At 39.3% G+C, this 19109-nt stretch overlaps 1 protein-coding gene across 4 annotated transcripts in view; it reads left to right on the top strand.

Annotated features, from left to right (window-relative positions):
* The first annotated feature begins 394 nt into the window (after window positions 1-394).
* The window catches only part of GRM1 (glutamate metabotropic receptor 1), a 508344-nt gene continuing 489629 nt past the window's right edge, over window positions 395-19109 (top strand). For 2 of the 4 annotated variants that reach the window (XM_012554781.2, XM_012554785.2), the window contains exon 1: window positions 2067-2788. In XM_012554781.2, the coding sequence (XP_012410235.1) occupies window positions 2089-2788 (700 nt within the window). In that variant the 5' untranslated portion in view covers window positions 2067-2088. Of the gene's footprint in view, window positions 435-1771; window positions 2789-19109 lie in introns of those variants that run through there. The other 2 variants (XM_012554783.1, XM_004368848.1) reach the window with 2 other exon arrangements.

Raw genomic sequence — 19109 nt, 5'->3', positions numbered from 1 at the left:
TCCCTGAAATATATACAAATAATAACCATCCAAAAGCAACCTAGGCTGCTCCCTCTGCTTTCACCAGCTCTAATGATTCGTATACCCAGCAGTTTAAGAATCCTTCAGTTGTAAAGGAATTAACATTCTCCATTTCTCCCTAGCCTTTTCATCCTCCCCTCTTCATCAAACGACTGGTTTTCATGCATGAGATAATAGACAAGCCTCGGGTGACCTGTTTTTCCCCTCCCCCTCCTTCCTTTTTCCCTTGCGGTAAAACAGTGCTGAAGAAAGAGGGCACTAGTGTACAGCCCAGATCACATCCTTGCACGGTCTGGATTAGAGCGGAGGCACCTGAGAAGCGAGCGCGGCCGCGGTCCCCTGGCCCCGGGACCAGAGCGCTGTCTACCCCGATTCAGGTACGTCTCAAATCCATCTCCTCCAAACAGACCCAGGTGAGCGGACACCTCCCCGCAATGAAACCCACCCACCGCAGCAGACATAGTCCCAATCTGTCGGGTTTCGCTCCTGGTCCAGGTGCATCCTCGCTTATTTCTTTTAGCCCTGCGTCCCCGGGAAGCGTCGGGACCCGTGGGTGCCTTGGTTGTCTTTTCCTTTTGCCTCCTTCCCCTCCCCTTCTCTCGCTGCCTCTGGCTCTTGTAGCCCCTTTCTCGTCCGACTCTCACCTTGAGGAGAAAGGGACTAGGGGAGGGACGAGAGAGGGAGCCAACTTCAGCCCCGCAGGCAGCTGAAATTTGGCACCTCTGCCCCCGGAGCGGTTGGGTTTGAATATACCTGCTGGAGCACAGGCTGTGAGGCTGCGAGAAGACGGTGAGGGTGGAGGGTGGTGTGTGTGCGTGTGTGTGGTGTGTAAAAAAACACGGGGGTAGGTGGTGAAAGAGCAGCGGGTGTCGGAGAAATGCAATTCACTGGTCCACGCGTCCCTTCCAGGCCCTGTGCGGGAATGTCGGGATGGTGGACTGGCACTGTCCAGGGTTCTGAAAGCGGCCGCGCTGGGGCTGCTGCTGCAAGAGAAACCCCGAAGCTCCTCTTCATTCTCTTTCTGTCAACTATGCAAAGCCAAAAGGTCCCGATTTAGGCGAGTACAGTAGCCTCCCTCCATACTTTCCCTCTATCTCGGGGGTTGGGGGCAACTTACCTTATCTGCACCCCTTCTCCCTGAACATCTACAGTAAGCCTGACTTCTTAGGGGGGAAACATATCAAACTCTGGCATAGGGGACTTTATCAGGCGTTGCCTTAGTAACTAATATGGATTTTCCTCAAGCTGGCAAATTTATATTTACTACTTGGATGGCATATTAGGGTCTGTTCAACCTCTCAAAGTTAAAGTAATAGGTACACCCCTCGCTCGCTTTCAACCTTAAAGTAGCGCTTCCACCTTTATTTTGGAAGAGTTTCAATTTTTCTTCAAGGAAAAGTTGATCTTTTCCAATCCGGAAAGTTCTCTTAGGTTGAACTACCTAGCTCCTCCCCTCCACTCCCCACCCCAAGTCAGTAACTGGGGTGGGGTATTTGGGGGCGGTAGGAGACTCAGAGCTAGAGGAGCGAGCGGGTCGGCGGGCTATGCGCTGCCTCGGACTGCGAGCACTCTGGGAGCAGGACACCCACCTTCTGCATTGACCAAAGCTGCCTCCTGAGCTGCCCCTCCAGCGTTATCAGGATGTGCTGAGATGCAGTGGAGTGGGAAACCATTAACACTACTGACCCCAGAGTTTTGACACAGTTCCTCTGATAACGGGGCTTTTATTTTCTCCCTCTTTTGTCGACAGCGTCCAGCTCACCGCTGCCACCACGATGCCCATTGTATCTTCGATCAATTTACCTTGATGCGTTGGTGAAGAAAGGGGACTCAAATTCCCCTCAAAACGCCTCCAGGGCCTGGGGGCGGTCGTGGAGGACCAGGAGGAGGAGGCGGAGGGGATGAGGCGGTAGTGGCAGCGGCGAAGGCGGTGGACAAGCAGTGCTGGCGAGGGGCACCGAGCCGGGAGACGGAGGCGTTGGACGTCTCCGCGGTGTGCGCCCACAGCGGGCAGGCGGGACCAGCGTGGGAAAGCTGCGGGCCGTTGTGGACGGCGTCCTCGGCACAATGGTCGGGCTCCTCTGGGTTTTCTTCCCAGCTATCTTCTTGGAGATGTCCCTTTTCCCCAGAAGCCCCGGCAGGAGACTGTTGCTGGCGGGAGCGTCGTCTCAGCGCTCGGTGGCCAGAATGGACGGAGATGTCATCATCGGGGCTCTCTTCTCTGTCCACCACCAGCCTCCGGCCGAGAAGGTGCCGGAGAGGAAGTGTGGGGAGATCAGGGAGCAGTATGGCATCCAGAGGGTGGAGGCCATGTTCCACACGTTGGATAAGATCAACGCGGACCCGGTGCTTCTGCCCAACATCACCCTGGGCAGTGAGATCCGAGACTCTTGCTGGCACTCCTCTGTGGCTCTGGAGCAGAGCATTGAGTTCATCAGAGACACTTTGATTTCCATGAGAGATGAGAAGAATGGGTTCAACCGGTGCCTGCCTGACGGCCAGCCCTTCCCCCCAGGCAGGACTAAGAAGCCCATCGCGGGTGTGATTGGCCCGGGCTCCAGCTCCGTGGCCATTCAAGTGCAGAACCTGCTCCAGCTCTTCGACATCCCCCAGATCGCTTATTCCGCTACAAGCATCGACCTGAGTGACAAAACTTTGTACAAATACTTCCTGAGGGTTGTCCCTTCTGACACTTTGCAGGCAAGGGCGATGCTTGACATAGTCAAGCGTTACAATTGGACCTATGTCTCCGCAGTCCACACGGAAGGTAGGCATTGCATTTGGGAAAGAAAGGTACTGAGAAAGCCAGGGCATTGCAGGATGGGCGGTTGGGATCACAGTATTGTCCCTATTTATTTCTAGCACTGTGGGGGAACTGACTTTACCCTTCTCCATACACGCCCACCAAGCATTGCCTTTTATCCTCATTCTATAATTACAGTGTAGGAAAACTGTATCCCATGGTGTTTCTGGAGATAGCAGGAGCTGAAAAGATACCAAACTCTCCATGTGAAGTGCCCAACTGCAGTTTTTAAATTTATATGATTGCCCTCTTGTTCTGCGATTGCATTTGGAAGGCTTATTCAATCCAAGTGTTATATTACCCTTAAGTGATTGGCTATGATTTTCCAAGTTCAAGGGACTAACCCAATATGAGAGATTAGAAAAATCATTATCCACAATTTGGTCTTGAAAGGTTTATCTTGTCTTGAACAGCTGAAGGTATTTTTTTTGTCCTCAGGTAGCCTCTCTTACACGTCGAAGATTTACTTGTGAATCTAGGAGAATCTCCCTCATTCATCTCCCTCAGTATATCAGAAACTTATATTTTAAATTCTGTGGTATCTTAGATAGAAAGGAAAAATATGTAATATAAATTTTTTTTCTCTCCCTAATACATATGCTAAAATTGTCCAGATGCCCTTACTATTCCAACAGCTATTTTATGGGAAATAGCACTGATAATCTCTTGGATTTGTGGTTTGGTTTCTAGTCTTTTTCTTCTAACACTATGACTTTTCTCATTAGAATTTAAAGTTAGACTGATTATAAATTACTAATGAAAGAGTAGCAGATGTAGGTTTACAATGGCCTTCTAAAATGAAATAGATTTACCTGAGGATAACAGCTTTAATTTTTACAGAAACTTGTAGACCTGAATTCTCAAAAAGTTTTTTTTAATTGCACTGTAAGTGAAAGTCAGTTTTTCATACAAAAATTTATACACATGTTGCTATGTGACCCTAGCTGCTCTCCCTGTAATGTGACAACACACTCCTCCTTTCTATCCTGGATTTCCTGTGTCCATTCAACCAGCTCCTGTCCTTTTTTGCCTTCTCATCTCCCCTCCAGACAGGAGCTGCCCATTTAGTTTCATGTATCTACCTGAGCTAAGAAGCACTCTCTTCGCGAGTATCATTTTATGTCCCATAGTCCCATCTAATTCAAAGAATTTCTTATATGAAGATTTTCTTTACTCTCCTCCTCACCTTACCTTGTATAGATTTTTGGATTATATGCAACTTTTGAGGTCATCTACTCTTAACTCCCTCATTGTGAAGAAACTGAGGCTTGGGTTATAAACTGTCTGAAACAATTCACCTGTGTATGATGACACATGGAAGAGAATCTTGAGGGTTTTGCTTGCTTCATTCATATTTCTTAAAATCAAATTATTAAAAGGAAAGCCATGGGCATCACTCCATGTTCTTTTAGCTTTTCACCATTTTCAGTTACTGGTGTGAGTTCTAATTACAGAAATTAAGAAGTATTCTTCACGAAATAGTGATATGGTTATTGTTAGTGAAAACTGATGGTTTATAAAGGGAGTAGAGATTTCAGATGAAACAAACACAAGTAATGTAAAACTCTACATTATAATTTCAGACTTTGCTTTTCAAAGAAACTTTCCCTTGAAATCTATGACTTCTGACAACAGACTCATGTTTCTGAATCTTGATTTTTAAAAGTGAACTGCATACTGCTTTTTCAACAGCTCATTACCTTTTTAAGTATACACATTTAAGTTCAGATGTTAATTCCTTAACATTTTAATGATTAATGTTAACTTCCTACTTTTAATATTTAATATAGTTTTTTCTAGAGCTTAGATAGAGCAGCTTGAAAACACAAGGTACAAAGGTACTAAGGTATCAGCACTGAAGAGATCTTTCTAAGAGGGAATGGCAATAGAGTGCATGTACTTTATTTAAATATTTAATAACACTTCCTCCGTTGAAGTAGGTAATTGATTATTGATATTAGGGGTTTAAATTCTTCTTTCAGGAAGAAATAATATTTCATTTTTATGCAGTAGCCTTCCCCTGGTATTTCATTGTAAGATTATTTTATTTTGGGGGAGGAGAAGGATGGTGGAAAAACTTTGAACTATCAGTTTTCCAGTTGCATCACTTTGCCTGAAAAAAAAAAAAAATGCCAATAGCAGTATGTTTCTTGACAACTAGAATTATGTTTTTGGAAAATTAATTGGACTTGTGTTTGCTAATTCTGTTAAGGCAGTGCCCATATTGAAATGTCTTCCTTACATTAGTTTGGGTTACTTTGTTTCCTTCCTGCCTTCTGACTGGTGTTGTGTGGCAGAGAGTATGTCTCCAAACTGTTATCGTAATTGATTGCAGACTGGATTGTATTCGTAGAACTGCATCATAGCTAATTTTGGTGTTTATTTTATTGCCAAGGGCTTACATCATTTGCCTTTCTACTTACGTATGATATCTTATTTCTTCTCAAAGCAAATTTGTTTCTTCTCTTATTTGACATAACAACTGTGGAAACTAAAATGCTTTAAAAAATTTTTTTAATCTGCAAAGAAATATAACAGCCTCCTTTATATGGGCGCCAACTGAAAATTCATTTTTCCTAAGGTTCTGCCCTCCTACTTCTCAGGGACCATGGTGTGCTGTCCTGCTGGCACTTTCTTGGATCAGTTAGTAATTTTCCTGCCTTCAGAATGATGGGGTCACCTACTGGTGACAGCCCCTGTCAAAAAGCAGCTAAGACCACATAGCAGTGTTGTCTTTGCCATCTGGGCACAGTTCAGTAAGGAATCTAGTTTGTCTGGATATTGGCAATTTGGAGCTAAGAAATTCTGGGACCTCTAAATGATCTTCACCTCTTCTTTCCAAATCAGCCATTCCCTAGTCACTATATCATCACCATTTTTTTTTTCCAATGAGAAGTTAATCTAGTATAGTTAACATCAAAAGAACTAAGTCACTAGACAAGTGTACTTTGATTTCTATGATTAATTTTTGATTGTTTTCTAAAATCATGTATGTGGCATCTTATATTTTCGATGTCACAATGGTCGTTATATTCTTTTATTATTTCATTTTATTGTGATGTTAATCTTGGAAGTAAATTTTTATTTCTTTTTTAATCAGTTAGAATTTAGTTGTTATATCCCTTTCTATCCTTTGCAATCTTCTGCCACATCATTTGTGCCAAACTCGTCCTCTGGCCATGACAACTGATAGTATCTTTGATATAAAAGATTCTCTTTGCACACGCAGTTGCCTGCAGTAGACTCTCCTGAAATTTTTAATGATTGGTTCGTGAGAGGAATGTTGAAACAGTAAGAGATGGGTACTGAAGCAATACAGCCTCATCAACAAATAAAATTCAAATACACTTTGGAGCAAGCTGCTCACCTGGAATGTGTGTCTTTAAATATGCTAAGTATAGAATACAAAAATAGCCTTCTTCTGAGAAGAGTATCTCAGCCAACGACACCATATTCCATCCTTGTGATAAAATGCAGATTCTCCATCATAAAGCAAATTTATCACTTCAAAAGCTTATAGAAGACAGTACTTAAAAATAATTCTAGTTGATAGAATTCAAAGCACTGAACATGTTCAATAAAGAATTCTTTTTGAGGTTGTAGCTTAAAAATCTTTTTTTCGATTGGACAAATTTTCATTTATTTAAGCCCTTCTCTCTTAGTATTTTGTCTTGGGTAGTCAGACGGTTATTGCTATGATAACGGGTCCAGTGATGCTGCTTTCCTTCTGAAAATATTCATGTCAAGGTGGCCTTTTGTTTGCAGTTAGATTGTCATTGAGAGTGTAATTTTTTTTCATTTGCTTATATTTTATATGAATTTGGCCTTTCTGAGTTTCTTTAAAAATCTGATCTTTTACTTTTTAGAAGCTTTTTTCTATTTGATGTGAAACTTTCTTTAAATATCTAATCAAAGGCAAAACCCTAAATGATAAATACATAAGTTAACTATTTAACTAATGCAATTATGAATAAGAATTTTATTTCTAGTAACTATCATATTTCATATTTACGCATCAGTAACTTTCTCTGTACCTTTCTTGTCTTGATTTCAACTTATTTCACATTAAGTTACCTTAATAAATTGCTCTATATTATCATTAAATAAGGGATAGGAGTGTTTTGAAAGATTATTTAGGCCACCCAATTAAGGATGCTTAAGCCACCACTATTACATGCTTGCCAAGAAGTGGTTCACACATTAACTTTCCTCATGTGAGATTAGGGTTTTTTATGAGAGTGGGTAAATATAGGAGTTAAAAGCAGAGGCAGAATTTCATCTGAGTATTAGTTAGTTCTATATAGTGATCTGAACCTGACTTCCTGAAGTTTCCAGAATCCTACATTGACTACTGGGAGTCATCCCAAACAATTCCAACTCCTCCTCTTCCATGTGGCATTTGTCTTCAGTGAATTCTCTTTTTGTCATACTTTACTAGTTCATCATCCATATATTCTAGTTTCTATTTCCCTCACCATTATAGATGACTTAAGTAGATCAATTAATATCTCAAAGTCTTTTGTAAAATAAGTGCTGCTCTTAAGCAATATCTCCCTCATTTTATGCCTCAACAGTTGTTATCATCATCATATCCAAGAGAAAGACTTCCTTTTTTTTCTTTTAAATATATAATCATTAGCTTCAGCTTGTTTTCTAACTTATTAGTCGGTTCTGGAATTTTGATTATTCAACTCATCTTAGCATTCCAGCTTTGTCTGCTCAGGATTTGATTATATACATTAAAACTGAATAAGAGAGGGTCAAGTGTAAAGGCCTATCGCCTATTACCAGCAAACTCCTTCTTGGCTGAATTTGATGGTCATTCTTCCTGTTATGAATTCCCTTGAAGTTTGCTTTCCACTGCATACTATACCATCTTGTATATATAGAAACTGATAATTAAATGTAAATAGTGTAAGTAAAAAAGTCATCAAAAACAGATATTGAACTCTAATTGAAGATTTACTACATTAAAAAACTGTGTATAAGAAATTGAAAGCTTTAGTCTCAGTTATTAAGTAGTTTAGAGTCTAAATAGAGTGCAGTTTGAACATATGTAAAAGACATAAAAATAAGTAAAAACCAATCATTACAGCATAGGCATTTAGAAATATGAAATTTATACATGTTTAGGGAACACACAATATTGGTGGGATGTAATGATAGAGGATAACTTATATCAAAAGGGAATTTTGATTAGTATTTTTTTTGGGGGGGATATAGCTTTTGTAAAAATCAATAGCAGTCATAACACTGTCCCCATGGAATAAAAATAAGCAGGTCTGCTTGGCTGGAGTGGAAAGTTTGAGCCAGGAACTAATAATAAAGACAGCAACTCAAAAGTGAGATGAGATATCCTAGGATTCTATGACTTTATGGACATGAAGGACAAGTAATGGAGAATCTTGAAGCATGTGCCAAGACTTTTGATTTCAGAAGAGATTAGTCTAAGCAAAGGTTTTCATAATTCAAAGCAAATTAAAAGAAAACGAATTCTTATGGAAATGTATAGGAGAGATCCATTGGATGGGACGGGGAAAAACTAAAACTAACCATAAAAAGATTAGTTATGGAATTCTAGGAATTAAGCTGTTAAAGATAGTTGGGAAGAACTAAAAGCTGCTCCAAAGGAATACTTTATGGGAGAATTAGAAGTAGTAAAGAGTTAGAATCAAAGAAAGAGAAGTTTTGCAATCCCAGAGAACCAGGAGAATTTTGGTGTAATTAGCAGTCCTGTGATGAGTAGATTTCAAAACCATGGTTTTTGTGGTTTTAACAGCAACAGCTTGAATTTAGTTATATTAAATTTGATGTGAACATTGGCCAAAAGAGTTAGAGAACATCTGCATCCCGAGTGCCTAGAACAATGTCTGGCAACAAGTGAATATGTATTGAATTGATGAAGAGAGAAACAGGGTTTCAAATATAGATTTTGCTTATATCCACAACTGAGAGTCAGTTGAAGCCATTCAAATAGGTAAACTCTTTGAAGAGTAAATCTAGAAGACAAAAAATTAGACCTTGAGGCATATATATTATTACTAAGAGTGGGTGAGTGAACAAAAGAAAAGCTAGGGATAGTTATGAGGTACTAGGTGATTAAAAAAAAAAAGTTCACATCCAAGCACAGCATTGGTTATCCAGAACTTTTATGGCTGCATGACCTGAATACCTGGGAGCTGGCCTTTTTAAGCCATAACCTTTCACATCTTAAATATTTTACAAGACAATCTTTGCAAAATATTTTACATCATTCCCTGACTTCTTTTAAAGTGAATGCTGAGTAATAGACACTTTTCTTGAATATACAAAGTAATCATTATTAATGTCAATTGTTATGTTGTCCTGGGATACAATGATAATCTTGGAGTTTGTTGAAAAATATAATACCATTCATTGGCCCCAGATTACCAAACCAAAAATGGCCCCAGATTGCCAGACTTCTGAGTTTTTATCTTTGCATTTTTGCTTTATGTTGGCTAGACTTACTAAACTCATTTTCTAAGTTATTTAATCAGTATTTAGTGAACACCTACAATGTGCAAAGGACTAAGGTGAAGTACAACAATGAAAAAAAAAGAGACATCTTTATTATTTCGAGAAAGCTTGAACTTTTCCTGATTGCTCTGCCATACCATCAATCACTCTGTGACCACCTTTGCCTTGGAGCAAATTTTATAAGATGCTGGGCCTGAATAGGGCAGGTGGTGGGGCAGCTTTTATTTTATGTTTGTGGCTTGGCAGTTGCCATTACTCTTCAGTCACTAATAATTTTCTCCTTGTGATCTATGAAGGTAATATAGGAGATGATTGTATGGATTCTGAATGACTTGCTGGGCAGTGACTAGAGTGGTGTCATCAAAAGGGATTTGTCAGAAGTCATCTTTTCAGCATGCCCTGTAGTAAGACCACAGAAGGCTGAGAAACCTCAGTCAAGGGCAGAATACTTTCGTGAGCACTTACAACCACTGAAAACAACTCACAGGACATGCTATCCTGACGTTAGGTTGGAAGCACCATCTCAGTAGGAGAGAGTTGTCCATTTTCAGAAAAGCTGTAGTTGAAAACCAGAGCCAGACTTTCATGGCAATACATAAAGCCTTGCCAAAACAATGTGTGAATTATCACTAGATCCTAAATTTATGTAGAAGTATTTATATAATCCCTATGTGCAATCTCTTAAGTTCTACTTGTTTTTCATACTAATTGTTAATCAATGTCTACAATATTGTTAATCTTAACTTACATGAAAAATTATAATTTTGTTAAGTTTTACAACAAGTTTTGTTTATTTAAGGCATTGTGGTACCAAATACAGCATTTATGTTTTTATGAAAATAATTTATTGGCTTAAGCAGAAACTTAGTGTTCATAAATCTTGACTTGTCAATTTTAGGATTATCTATTTTAGTCACTTCATGGCTGACAAATTGAAGATTCAAGGCAGTTATCTAAATGATTCAGCTAAAAGCCTTAATTGGCAATTGGAGTGCAAGATTTTGGGGAGCAGAAGTTCTTTAATTACCAAGGAACTTATTTTGATCTCTAATGAAGAAATGACCATTTATTCATTAATAAACATGAGTGTCAGACACTGTTCTTGGTTCTAGGAACACATATATTAGAATAACAATAATAATAAGGGCAATAATTATTATTATTGTCCTCAATGTTCCTATAATCTGGTGGAAGAGACACAGAAATATGTAGGTAGTTGTTGTGTGCCACTGAGATGATTTCAACTCATAGTGACCCTATAGGACAGAGTAGAACTACTCCAGAAGGTTTTCTTGGCTGTAGTCTTTGTGGAAGTAGGCTGCCACATCTTTCACCAGTGGAGCTGGTGGGTTCGAACTGCTGACCTTTTGGTTAGCAGCCTAGCACTTAACCAGGATGCCACCAGGACTCCTTTAGGTAGTTATGTTGTTGTTAGGTGCTGTTGAGTTGGTTACGACTCATAGTGACCCTAATCACTGCTATGCTTGAACCCATCATTGCAGCCACTGCGTCAATCCATCTCGTTGAGGGTCTTCCTCTTTTTCACTGAATAAGCAGATTTAATCACCGCATGGTCTCTTACAAATACCCTAAAGACAATGGGAAATACTGTACGTACATCACAGTTTCATTTGTAAAATGAGAATGATAATCACTAACATATTATTTACCTCACAGCAGTGTTTCAGAGAACAAGGAGATAGTGCACATAAGTAGCTTTGAGTTGCCTTTGTTAAACTGCCACTAAAGACAGATTCTTAAGGTATTAGCCATTCTCAGCTGACAAATATTCAACAAATGCAAAAAAAAAAAAAAAAAATCAGTTAATCAGGTGTAGATTCTTGATCCTAAAGTCTAGTAACATAAGATGAAAATGAAATTCATGGTTAAGATGAAGTGCTGTGTCTGCTATGGATTTTAGGAAATTTTCTCATGTTAAAAATGAGAAAACAAAAGCTCAGAGAAATAAAATGACTTGCCTAATGCCATGAAATTTTAGTGGCAAAACCATGACTAACTCAGCTTTGTGTTAAATACTTACTTAAACCAAAGCTTTTTATCACATTGTTAAATGTGAATAGACAAAATTTGAAGACGACTTTGACTCTAATTAGAGCACAAAAGTATGGGTAAATCATAATGTCAGTGAGTTTGGGTCATGGATTTAAATTTCTTGGAGACGTCAGATTGGCTCTCAGACTCCATTCTTGACCCCAGACTTTGACATTTGTACCTCTGGTCACAAGAAATAATGTGAAAGTCAGGGTGGGTGAAATGTCATAAATTCATACCCATTACTAGCCAAACAGCTCACGGTGCTTGCCCTCCTCATACTGAGTCAGAAGCAGCATCTCCCTAGGGGAAGATTGATACTTTCCTACATATGGGAGAGGCAACTCAGCATCATAATGTGCTGAAAAATGTAATTAATAATTTCTCCTAGGAAGCTAATGCAACTGTGTTTTTATCACATAAGTCTCAGTGTCTGAGACTGTCTTCTCCACCCTCGTGCATCCCCGCTCCCTGTGAGGTTCATATAATCCAGCTCAGTTGTGCTTGCCCCAACTTTGCTGCTGTCATTTAGCAGTTTCCAGGAGACTCCTCTTCCATCACTGCTCATAGTCTTCCTCTCAGTTTCAATTCTCTCCATACTTTTGGGTGATTTTGACATTCGTGTGTGATCTATACGGTATCTCTCCTCATAGTTCATTGATCTCAACTTGGTGTCCTTCACCATCACAGCAGCAACCCCCTCACCCTGACCGAAGTCTGGCACCTTGACATTGCCAATAGGTTCTACCTATGAAATATTAAATTCTAGAAAGCCTCTGAAAAATAGAAGCCTCTTCTCTTTTTCAACTTCTCTTTCTCCCAACTCACCTGCTCTATACATTTCCCTGCAAAGTCGGCATCAAGCCATTTTCTCACCTGATATGGTTTCTTACCTGAATCTGAGCAACTCTACTTCCATATTTGTGTTTGTTACCATCTTGTAAGTGATCTCCTTTTCTCAGAGAAAATAAACTTTGAACTCAAAGTGGTTACTCCACATAAAGCTCTAGTTGAGCAGATTATAAATTAGTCATTTTATTCTAGCCCCTTCAATGCAGATAAATAAAGATAAGAAAAGAGCATTTATTTTATTTTATTAATGAAAGAAGAAAGGATTTCTTGCCTATGAGGGCTATGGTCAAGAGTAAGCACATTTGCTCAAGAATCATTATTGTGCCATCTATAGAACAAGTAACCAGGGGTGGTATGGAGTGGACAAAGATGAGAAAATTATAGAAGGATGGCTGGGGTTGGATTCCAGAAATCAGAGATAGGTTTGCCCAAAGCGTTCATGGAATTAGTCATGCTTTGAGAACCATCAAGGTAAAATGGACCAAAACACTCACCTCGGTTTATTCTGCAGATGTGACAGTGCTATAAATAATGCTAGAGACGTGTAAGATATCATTATTGTTGTCAGAAATACTCTGTGTAGGTTATTCTGACCTTAAAAAAGAAGATGTCCTTAGCGTAGGTGAGCCTGCATGAATTATATGCAGGGAACTTTCTGGAGGGTGTATGAAAATAAGGAGGAAAGAGGCAACATCTTGCTGATTTGCTAATGTTGAGCAGCATATATTTGGCTTCTCATTCTTTCCCTTCACAACAGTTGCACCGACAGCATGTGGCCCTAAGTGAAGGTCCGTCTTTTGGACAGCTTATTCTACAGTGACTGCTGTATAATCTGAGGCAGTTTTCTCTGTTTTCTGTGGTGCTCTAACACATTTTATCATTTGTATTTTATAAAGGGTAGAACAAAAAAAAGATCAATAAACAAATTGCTGACAGTATGTTCAAGAGCAGAAATTATTCAGGATGGACTTTAAAAGATGCCATGAGGATATTGAAACAGTGGAAACAACTTACAATAAATAAATAACTTCCCCCTTTCCTGGATAAGTAAGTGTACTATCTTGTTATTTTCACTTTTTGGTCAACAGATATTACTCTGTTGGTACAGAAGCAGTTGTGTTCAGGTTTCTATCTTAATTAAATAAATATTTAATGAGCACCTTCTCTGGACCAGTCTCTCTGCTATAGTCATTAAGGACTAGAGATAAATGAACTATAATTTCTCTATCAAGAAGCCACCATATCTTGGTCACCATTCAATTTGATAAATACTACCATAGGAGTATGTACGAGGTAGAGAAGTGACAGACAGAAGTGTGACTAGCTCTCTCTAGGCCAAGGAAAGAAGTAAGGGATGACTCATAGAAGCCTCCCAGAAGAGGTGACATTTGAGGTCCATTCTGATAGAGGACTAAGAAGAGGAAGCAAAGGAGTGAACATGAATAAAAGTACTGACTTGGAAAACAAAGAGTGCTCAGGGAACTTTAAACAGATAATTAATTCTGGAGTGTATGTCCAGGGAAAAGGAGTAGGGAAGGATCAAGCTGAAAAGGGAGTTAAAGTCCGTCCATGAAGGGATATGCTTGTCAAGCCAAAGAATTTAGACTCTTTTATAGGCATGAAGAGCCTTTAAAAGCAGGGTAGAAACATGATCAGATTTATATTTTGGAAAGCGTACCCTGGCAACATTGGAGAGGACAGATTAGGAAAGGCGTTAGACTGAAGGCTAGAACACAAGTCAGAAGGCCATTGATGGTTGGGAGAGGTGGTGGAGGAAAAGGCAACTGAATCAGTTAACAACTTTAGTCTAGAAATGGTGAGAGTTTTAGTAAAGGAAGTGTTGATAAGGAGGGAAAGGAGAGAAGGGATTTGATAGCCATTTAGCAGGGATATTAGGATTTAGGGAAAAATTGGTTATGAGAGTTGAGGAGAAAAAGAAATCTAGAATAATTCCCAGATTTCTATTTTGGATGAATAAATAAGGAATAAAAGAGGAAGCAAAGATTGGGAAAAATGAGTTTGGACCGGTTGAGTTTGAGGTACTTATGGGACAGTGAAGTGGAGAGATCAATGGACTAAATATGTGGAAGAGAAGGTAGAGTTGAGATTTCTCAGAAAATATCCATGGTTAAAACCAAGAGAGTGGGTGATATTGCCAAGGGAGGGTATATAGACTGATAAAACGGTCAAGGGCAGAACCTGGGGAAGGTGAAAGTTAGAGACAGGATCCAGAAAAGGGATGGTGAAGGAACACTTAGAAAAGTAGAAGGAGAAGAGGAAGAGCCAGGAAAGAAGCAGACATCTTGGAAGCCAAGGGAGGAAAGAGTTTCAAGAAGAGAGTGGTGACTAATGTCATAGAGTTGACAGGGAGGGCCTAGAAACATCTCTATACTAGTAGCCTCCACTTCATACTGGCTTCTGCCCTTTCCATAATCTCTTCATTTCTAAATCTGTTGGAAGGGCAGAAGCCAGGAAGAATTGGAGGCTACTAGTATACAGAGTTGTTCCTAGAGATTGAGAAGGTAAGGTGAGAAACAGGGTGGTAGCTAGAGAGATCTGCACGTCTAAGTGAGAAATTTCTCTGGGATGGGAAAGACTTAAGTGCTGATGGAAAAGAGTGAATAGAAAAGTAAAGTTTGAAGATAATTAATGAAATAAAGTTGCAGAGGAGGCAAGAAGACAATGTGACAGGGCCAGCCTTGAACAAGAGGAGTCTTTTCTCTGGGTGGTGATACAGTTATGTATGAGGAAAAGGAGAAAAGAAGGTCTAAAAATAATATTTGGTAGCCTTTGTTTTCCCAATTATTCAATGAGGGCAATGGAAAAAGAGAAGATCAACTACAAACAGAGCAGTGGTTTAGAGAGCCCAACTGAGATTGGAAACCAGGTACTGATTTGGAAACCAGGTAGAGTTAATTCATATTCTTTTGATATTCTCTCCAGCAGTGTACAGCCCCCAGATATAGGAAATGGAGCCTCAGCTTTCATAGCAGTTCATTAACTTGGCCACCTGCTGGCCTGATGTCCAAAAGAACAGAATCTTTCTTTAGTTAATTACATAGGCTATCATGCTCTCATCGGAGAGTACAGCCTAGAATTATCCTTTAATTCTTGTCGAAGGGCCAGATGAGAGAATTGATATTTAGGAATATCATCTAAGAGGTCATTGTCTTTGCATAAAATTAGATTCTCAGAGTACTACATACCTGAAATATTTACTCCTCCTGACGGATCGCCTTTTCCAAATTGTATTTTAATAGTGTCCTTTTTCATTTCTTGATGGTCAGAACAAGGATTGGAAGTGTAAATAAAGCTTTATAATTTTCACGTATTTTTTTTTGTCATTGAAGATGTTGCTTATTATGTTGTTCAATTTCCCTTGTATAAGGCCCATTGTAAAAATATCTATTTCTAATTTAATACCATGAAACTATTTGTCTTTCTTGAAGAACTGATATGCTTCATTTTAATTAATGAGAATGAAACCTGTTTTCTTTCTTTTTGTTTTTCTCTTGCCCACCAGGAAGCTCAAAGCTAATTCTAATGCTCAATCACAGAATATGTTCTAGTTTGCATGTTAGATATTTGCTTCCTCCACCTTATTTCAACAGCATTATTTTATACACTTTTATAATTGTAAAATGCCTCAACTCCATGTTGGGAGGAGGCAGAATATAGACAGATAGGTAAGTGGAAGGGACCCCTTAAAGATTCAGATCCTTACTGAGGTTTCAGTATGTTAAGAAGCAGTCAGTGATGGCAAGCTGAGAGTGTTTTAACCCTGGAATAGGGGATTATCTTACACTCATATGTTAATATGCTTAAGATGAAAGAAAAATGTTCTCAGTATCTGGTGTGTACAGAAGAATCCTTGAGTGTTGATCACGTAACAGGAGAATCATGCCTCTTCAAATTAGTGGAAAAGTTCCTCCTATGGCTCCTGGATGCTCTGTGCATTGCTGTTGTCCCCTTCTTTTGTATCTGCTAGGGCCTGCTGTGAGGCTGTGTTTGGATATTTTGCCAGATTTTTGCAGGGTGTATGTGCGCGTCAAACATTCTCTCTCTTTTCCATGTACAACACTGAGCAGGGTTGCTTTGCCTCTGTGAATTTATAACATTCTCCTTTCTTGCTTTTCCCTCCCCTCATCCTTAGGGAAAAACAAATCTGTTTGTAAAGTGACGCCCAGTGACAAAGGGATAAGGAGCTTGCTTTTTCCCCAGTTCCTAACTTTTCCTGATGTTTTCATCACGTGCTTTCCAGACCACAATTGCTCTGGTCTGGAAGTTGGTTTTGCTGAAAGTTCTAGGTAGTTCAGTACCCAGGAAGGTTCCTCTCTGATGTAAGGTCAACATGATTTAACTTGGGAAACTGAGTTTGATATAGGATGAGACATCAGAAAGAAACCCCGTGTCTCTTAATGCTATTGTATAAAACCAAAACCAAGCCAGTAGCCATCGAGTGGATTCCGATTCGCAGCAACCCTATAGGACAGGGTAGAACTGCCCCATAGGGTTTCCAAGGATCAGCTGGTAGATTTGAACTGCTGACCCTTTGGTTAGCAGCCAAGCTCTTAACCACTGTACCAGCAGAGCACAGAGAATGAAGGAAGGCACTATGCATTGATATACGTGAGGGATGAGTCACCCTTTATTTTTGGTTAGACATACCAAAAACATTGAGACAATGAAAAGGCACATTTTATTTTTTCCTTCTATGTTAGTACATGCTAAAGGAAAGCTTAGTATGTAATATCCTTGACCTGTCATCTTAAAAGTAAAATTTCACTCGAAAGAAATTCCTTCTTAAAAATGAAAAAAGAAAAAATTAGAGAAGTGACTAATTTTTGAAGTGCTCATATTCTTTCTTTTAGTAGATTATTTTTAGGCTCTTCTAAGTGCAGAGGAATACACTAAAACGGTGCTTCTCAAACTTTAGTGTGATGCAAATCACCGGGGAAACTCGCAGAGTTGCAGTTTCTGATTCAGTAGGTCTGGGGTGAGCTTGAGAGTCTACATGTCTAATAGGTTGATGCTCCTGGTCCATGGACCACAATATGGGTAGAAACTCTGGAAGCCCATCCTGATAATGTACTTCTTGTTATGGTACATTTTGTATAGCTTCCCACACATTTTTGAATGATTGCCTTCAGAGTTATTTACATATGTCAATGTCTGTGCTTCTGAAATAGGCAGAAGATGGCTTTTTAAATGTGCATACTTAGTGTCTTAGTTATCTAGTGCTGCCATAACAGAAATACTGCAAGTGGATGGCTTTAACAAAAAGAAATTTATTCTTTCACAGTCTAGGAGGCTAAAAGTCCGAATTCAGGGTACCAGCTCCAGGGGAAAGCTTTCTCTTTCTGTCAGCTGTTGGGGAAGGTGCTTGTCATCAATCTTCCCTGGTCAAGGAGCTTCTCAGCACAGGGACCCCAGGTCCAAAGGACATGCTCTGCTCCTGGCACTACATTCTTGGTGTTAATGAGGGCCCCATGTCTCTCTGCTTGCTTCTCTGTTTTTTATCTCGAAAGTGATTGACTTAAGACACAACCTATTCTTATAGATTGAGTCCTGCCTCATTAACATAACTGCCTCTAATCCCTCCTCATTAACATCATAGAGGTAGGATTTACAACACATCGGAAAATCACATCAAATGACAAAATGGTGGACAATCACACAACACTGGGAATCATGGCCTAGCCAAGTTGACACACATTTTTGGGGGACACAATTCAATCCATAACACTTAGAAAATGATAATAAAGGTGTTTATTCATTTATTATATTTGATGATTTTTAAAAATATGCATTAACTGATGTGAATGATTGCTGAATGCAGCTTTGTAGATAATCAAATTTCTGGTTACTTGAATGCCTTCTTCCACTAGAATATTCTGCCCCCATAAAACATCTCCCCTGGAAGAATGTGAACTCCTAAAGAAAGGGATCTTTGTTTTGTTTTGTTCACTGATGTATTCCCAGCAATTAGAACAGTACCTTGCACATAACAGACAATCAATAAATAGGTTTTGAACTGAATTAAGTAAGGAGTGCTTTTGTTTCAGCCCTTTCTGCCATAGTGAGGGGTTTGATGATTTAAGATTTTGCAGGGCTTCACATCAATTCTTACTGCTCAGAACTATAAATGTAAAAGAAGCAAAGTAGTAGACTAGTTGTTCAGTTCCCAAGAATTAACAACTTTGGAAGTGTTTTGGTTTTTACTAAATGCTTTATAAATTTGTTTTCTTTTTATTTGTTTCTTGTAAGAGTGGAATAAAGTAAAGAAAAAACCTGATTAATTGCATATTTCATAGACTCTGCTTAATTAATATCCCTCTTCTCCTTTTACCTTTCTAATAATCGAGGAAAAATCACTACATATACTGTCAAAGCCTACTCTTAAGCTGTTATGTTTTTTTCATTTTCTTTATTAGGAATATGGTATCAGGTATTTATTTGCTATTCCTTGTAGACTTCGGTGCCCGTGTACAGTGGGAGGAAGTGTACTGAGTAGGAAGATAAGGTTTTGATGTCATCTCGTCTATCAGCTGTCCTTGTGACTCTGGACAAGTCAGTGATCCTCTTTTTAAGTCTATTTTTTCTGTAAAAGGTCCTGCCTTTCTTCCAGGACGCCTATGAGCTATGCAAATGGAATTTCAAGTGAAGGAAATCATGTGAATAGGGCTCTGAGTAAAGTGTGCAGGGAACAGTAAACTGTTTAATTTGTCTGGAGTAGATGGTACCTAAAAGGGAGTTATGGAGGAATTGATTAGAAAAATTGGCCCAGATGTCAGAGGCCTGAGAATGTCAGAGTTTGAATTGTCTTCCATCTACTATGTTAGTCAAAATAGAGTAGACCCTCTTTTTTTTTTTTTTTTTTTTT

This window comes from Trichechus manatus, unplaced genomic scaffold (genome assembly GCF_000243295.1).
Source record: "Trichechus manatus latirostris isolate Lorelei unplaced genomic scaffold, TriManLat1.0 scaffold00002, whole genome shotgun sequence".
NCBI classification, from domain to species: domain Eukaryota; kingdom Metazoa; phylum Chordata; class Mammalia; order Sirenia; family Trichechidae; genus Trichechus; species Trichechus manatus.
Note: the sequence above shows the minus strand (reverse complement) of the source record. Positions and strands in the feature narration are given on the sequence as shown.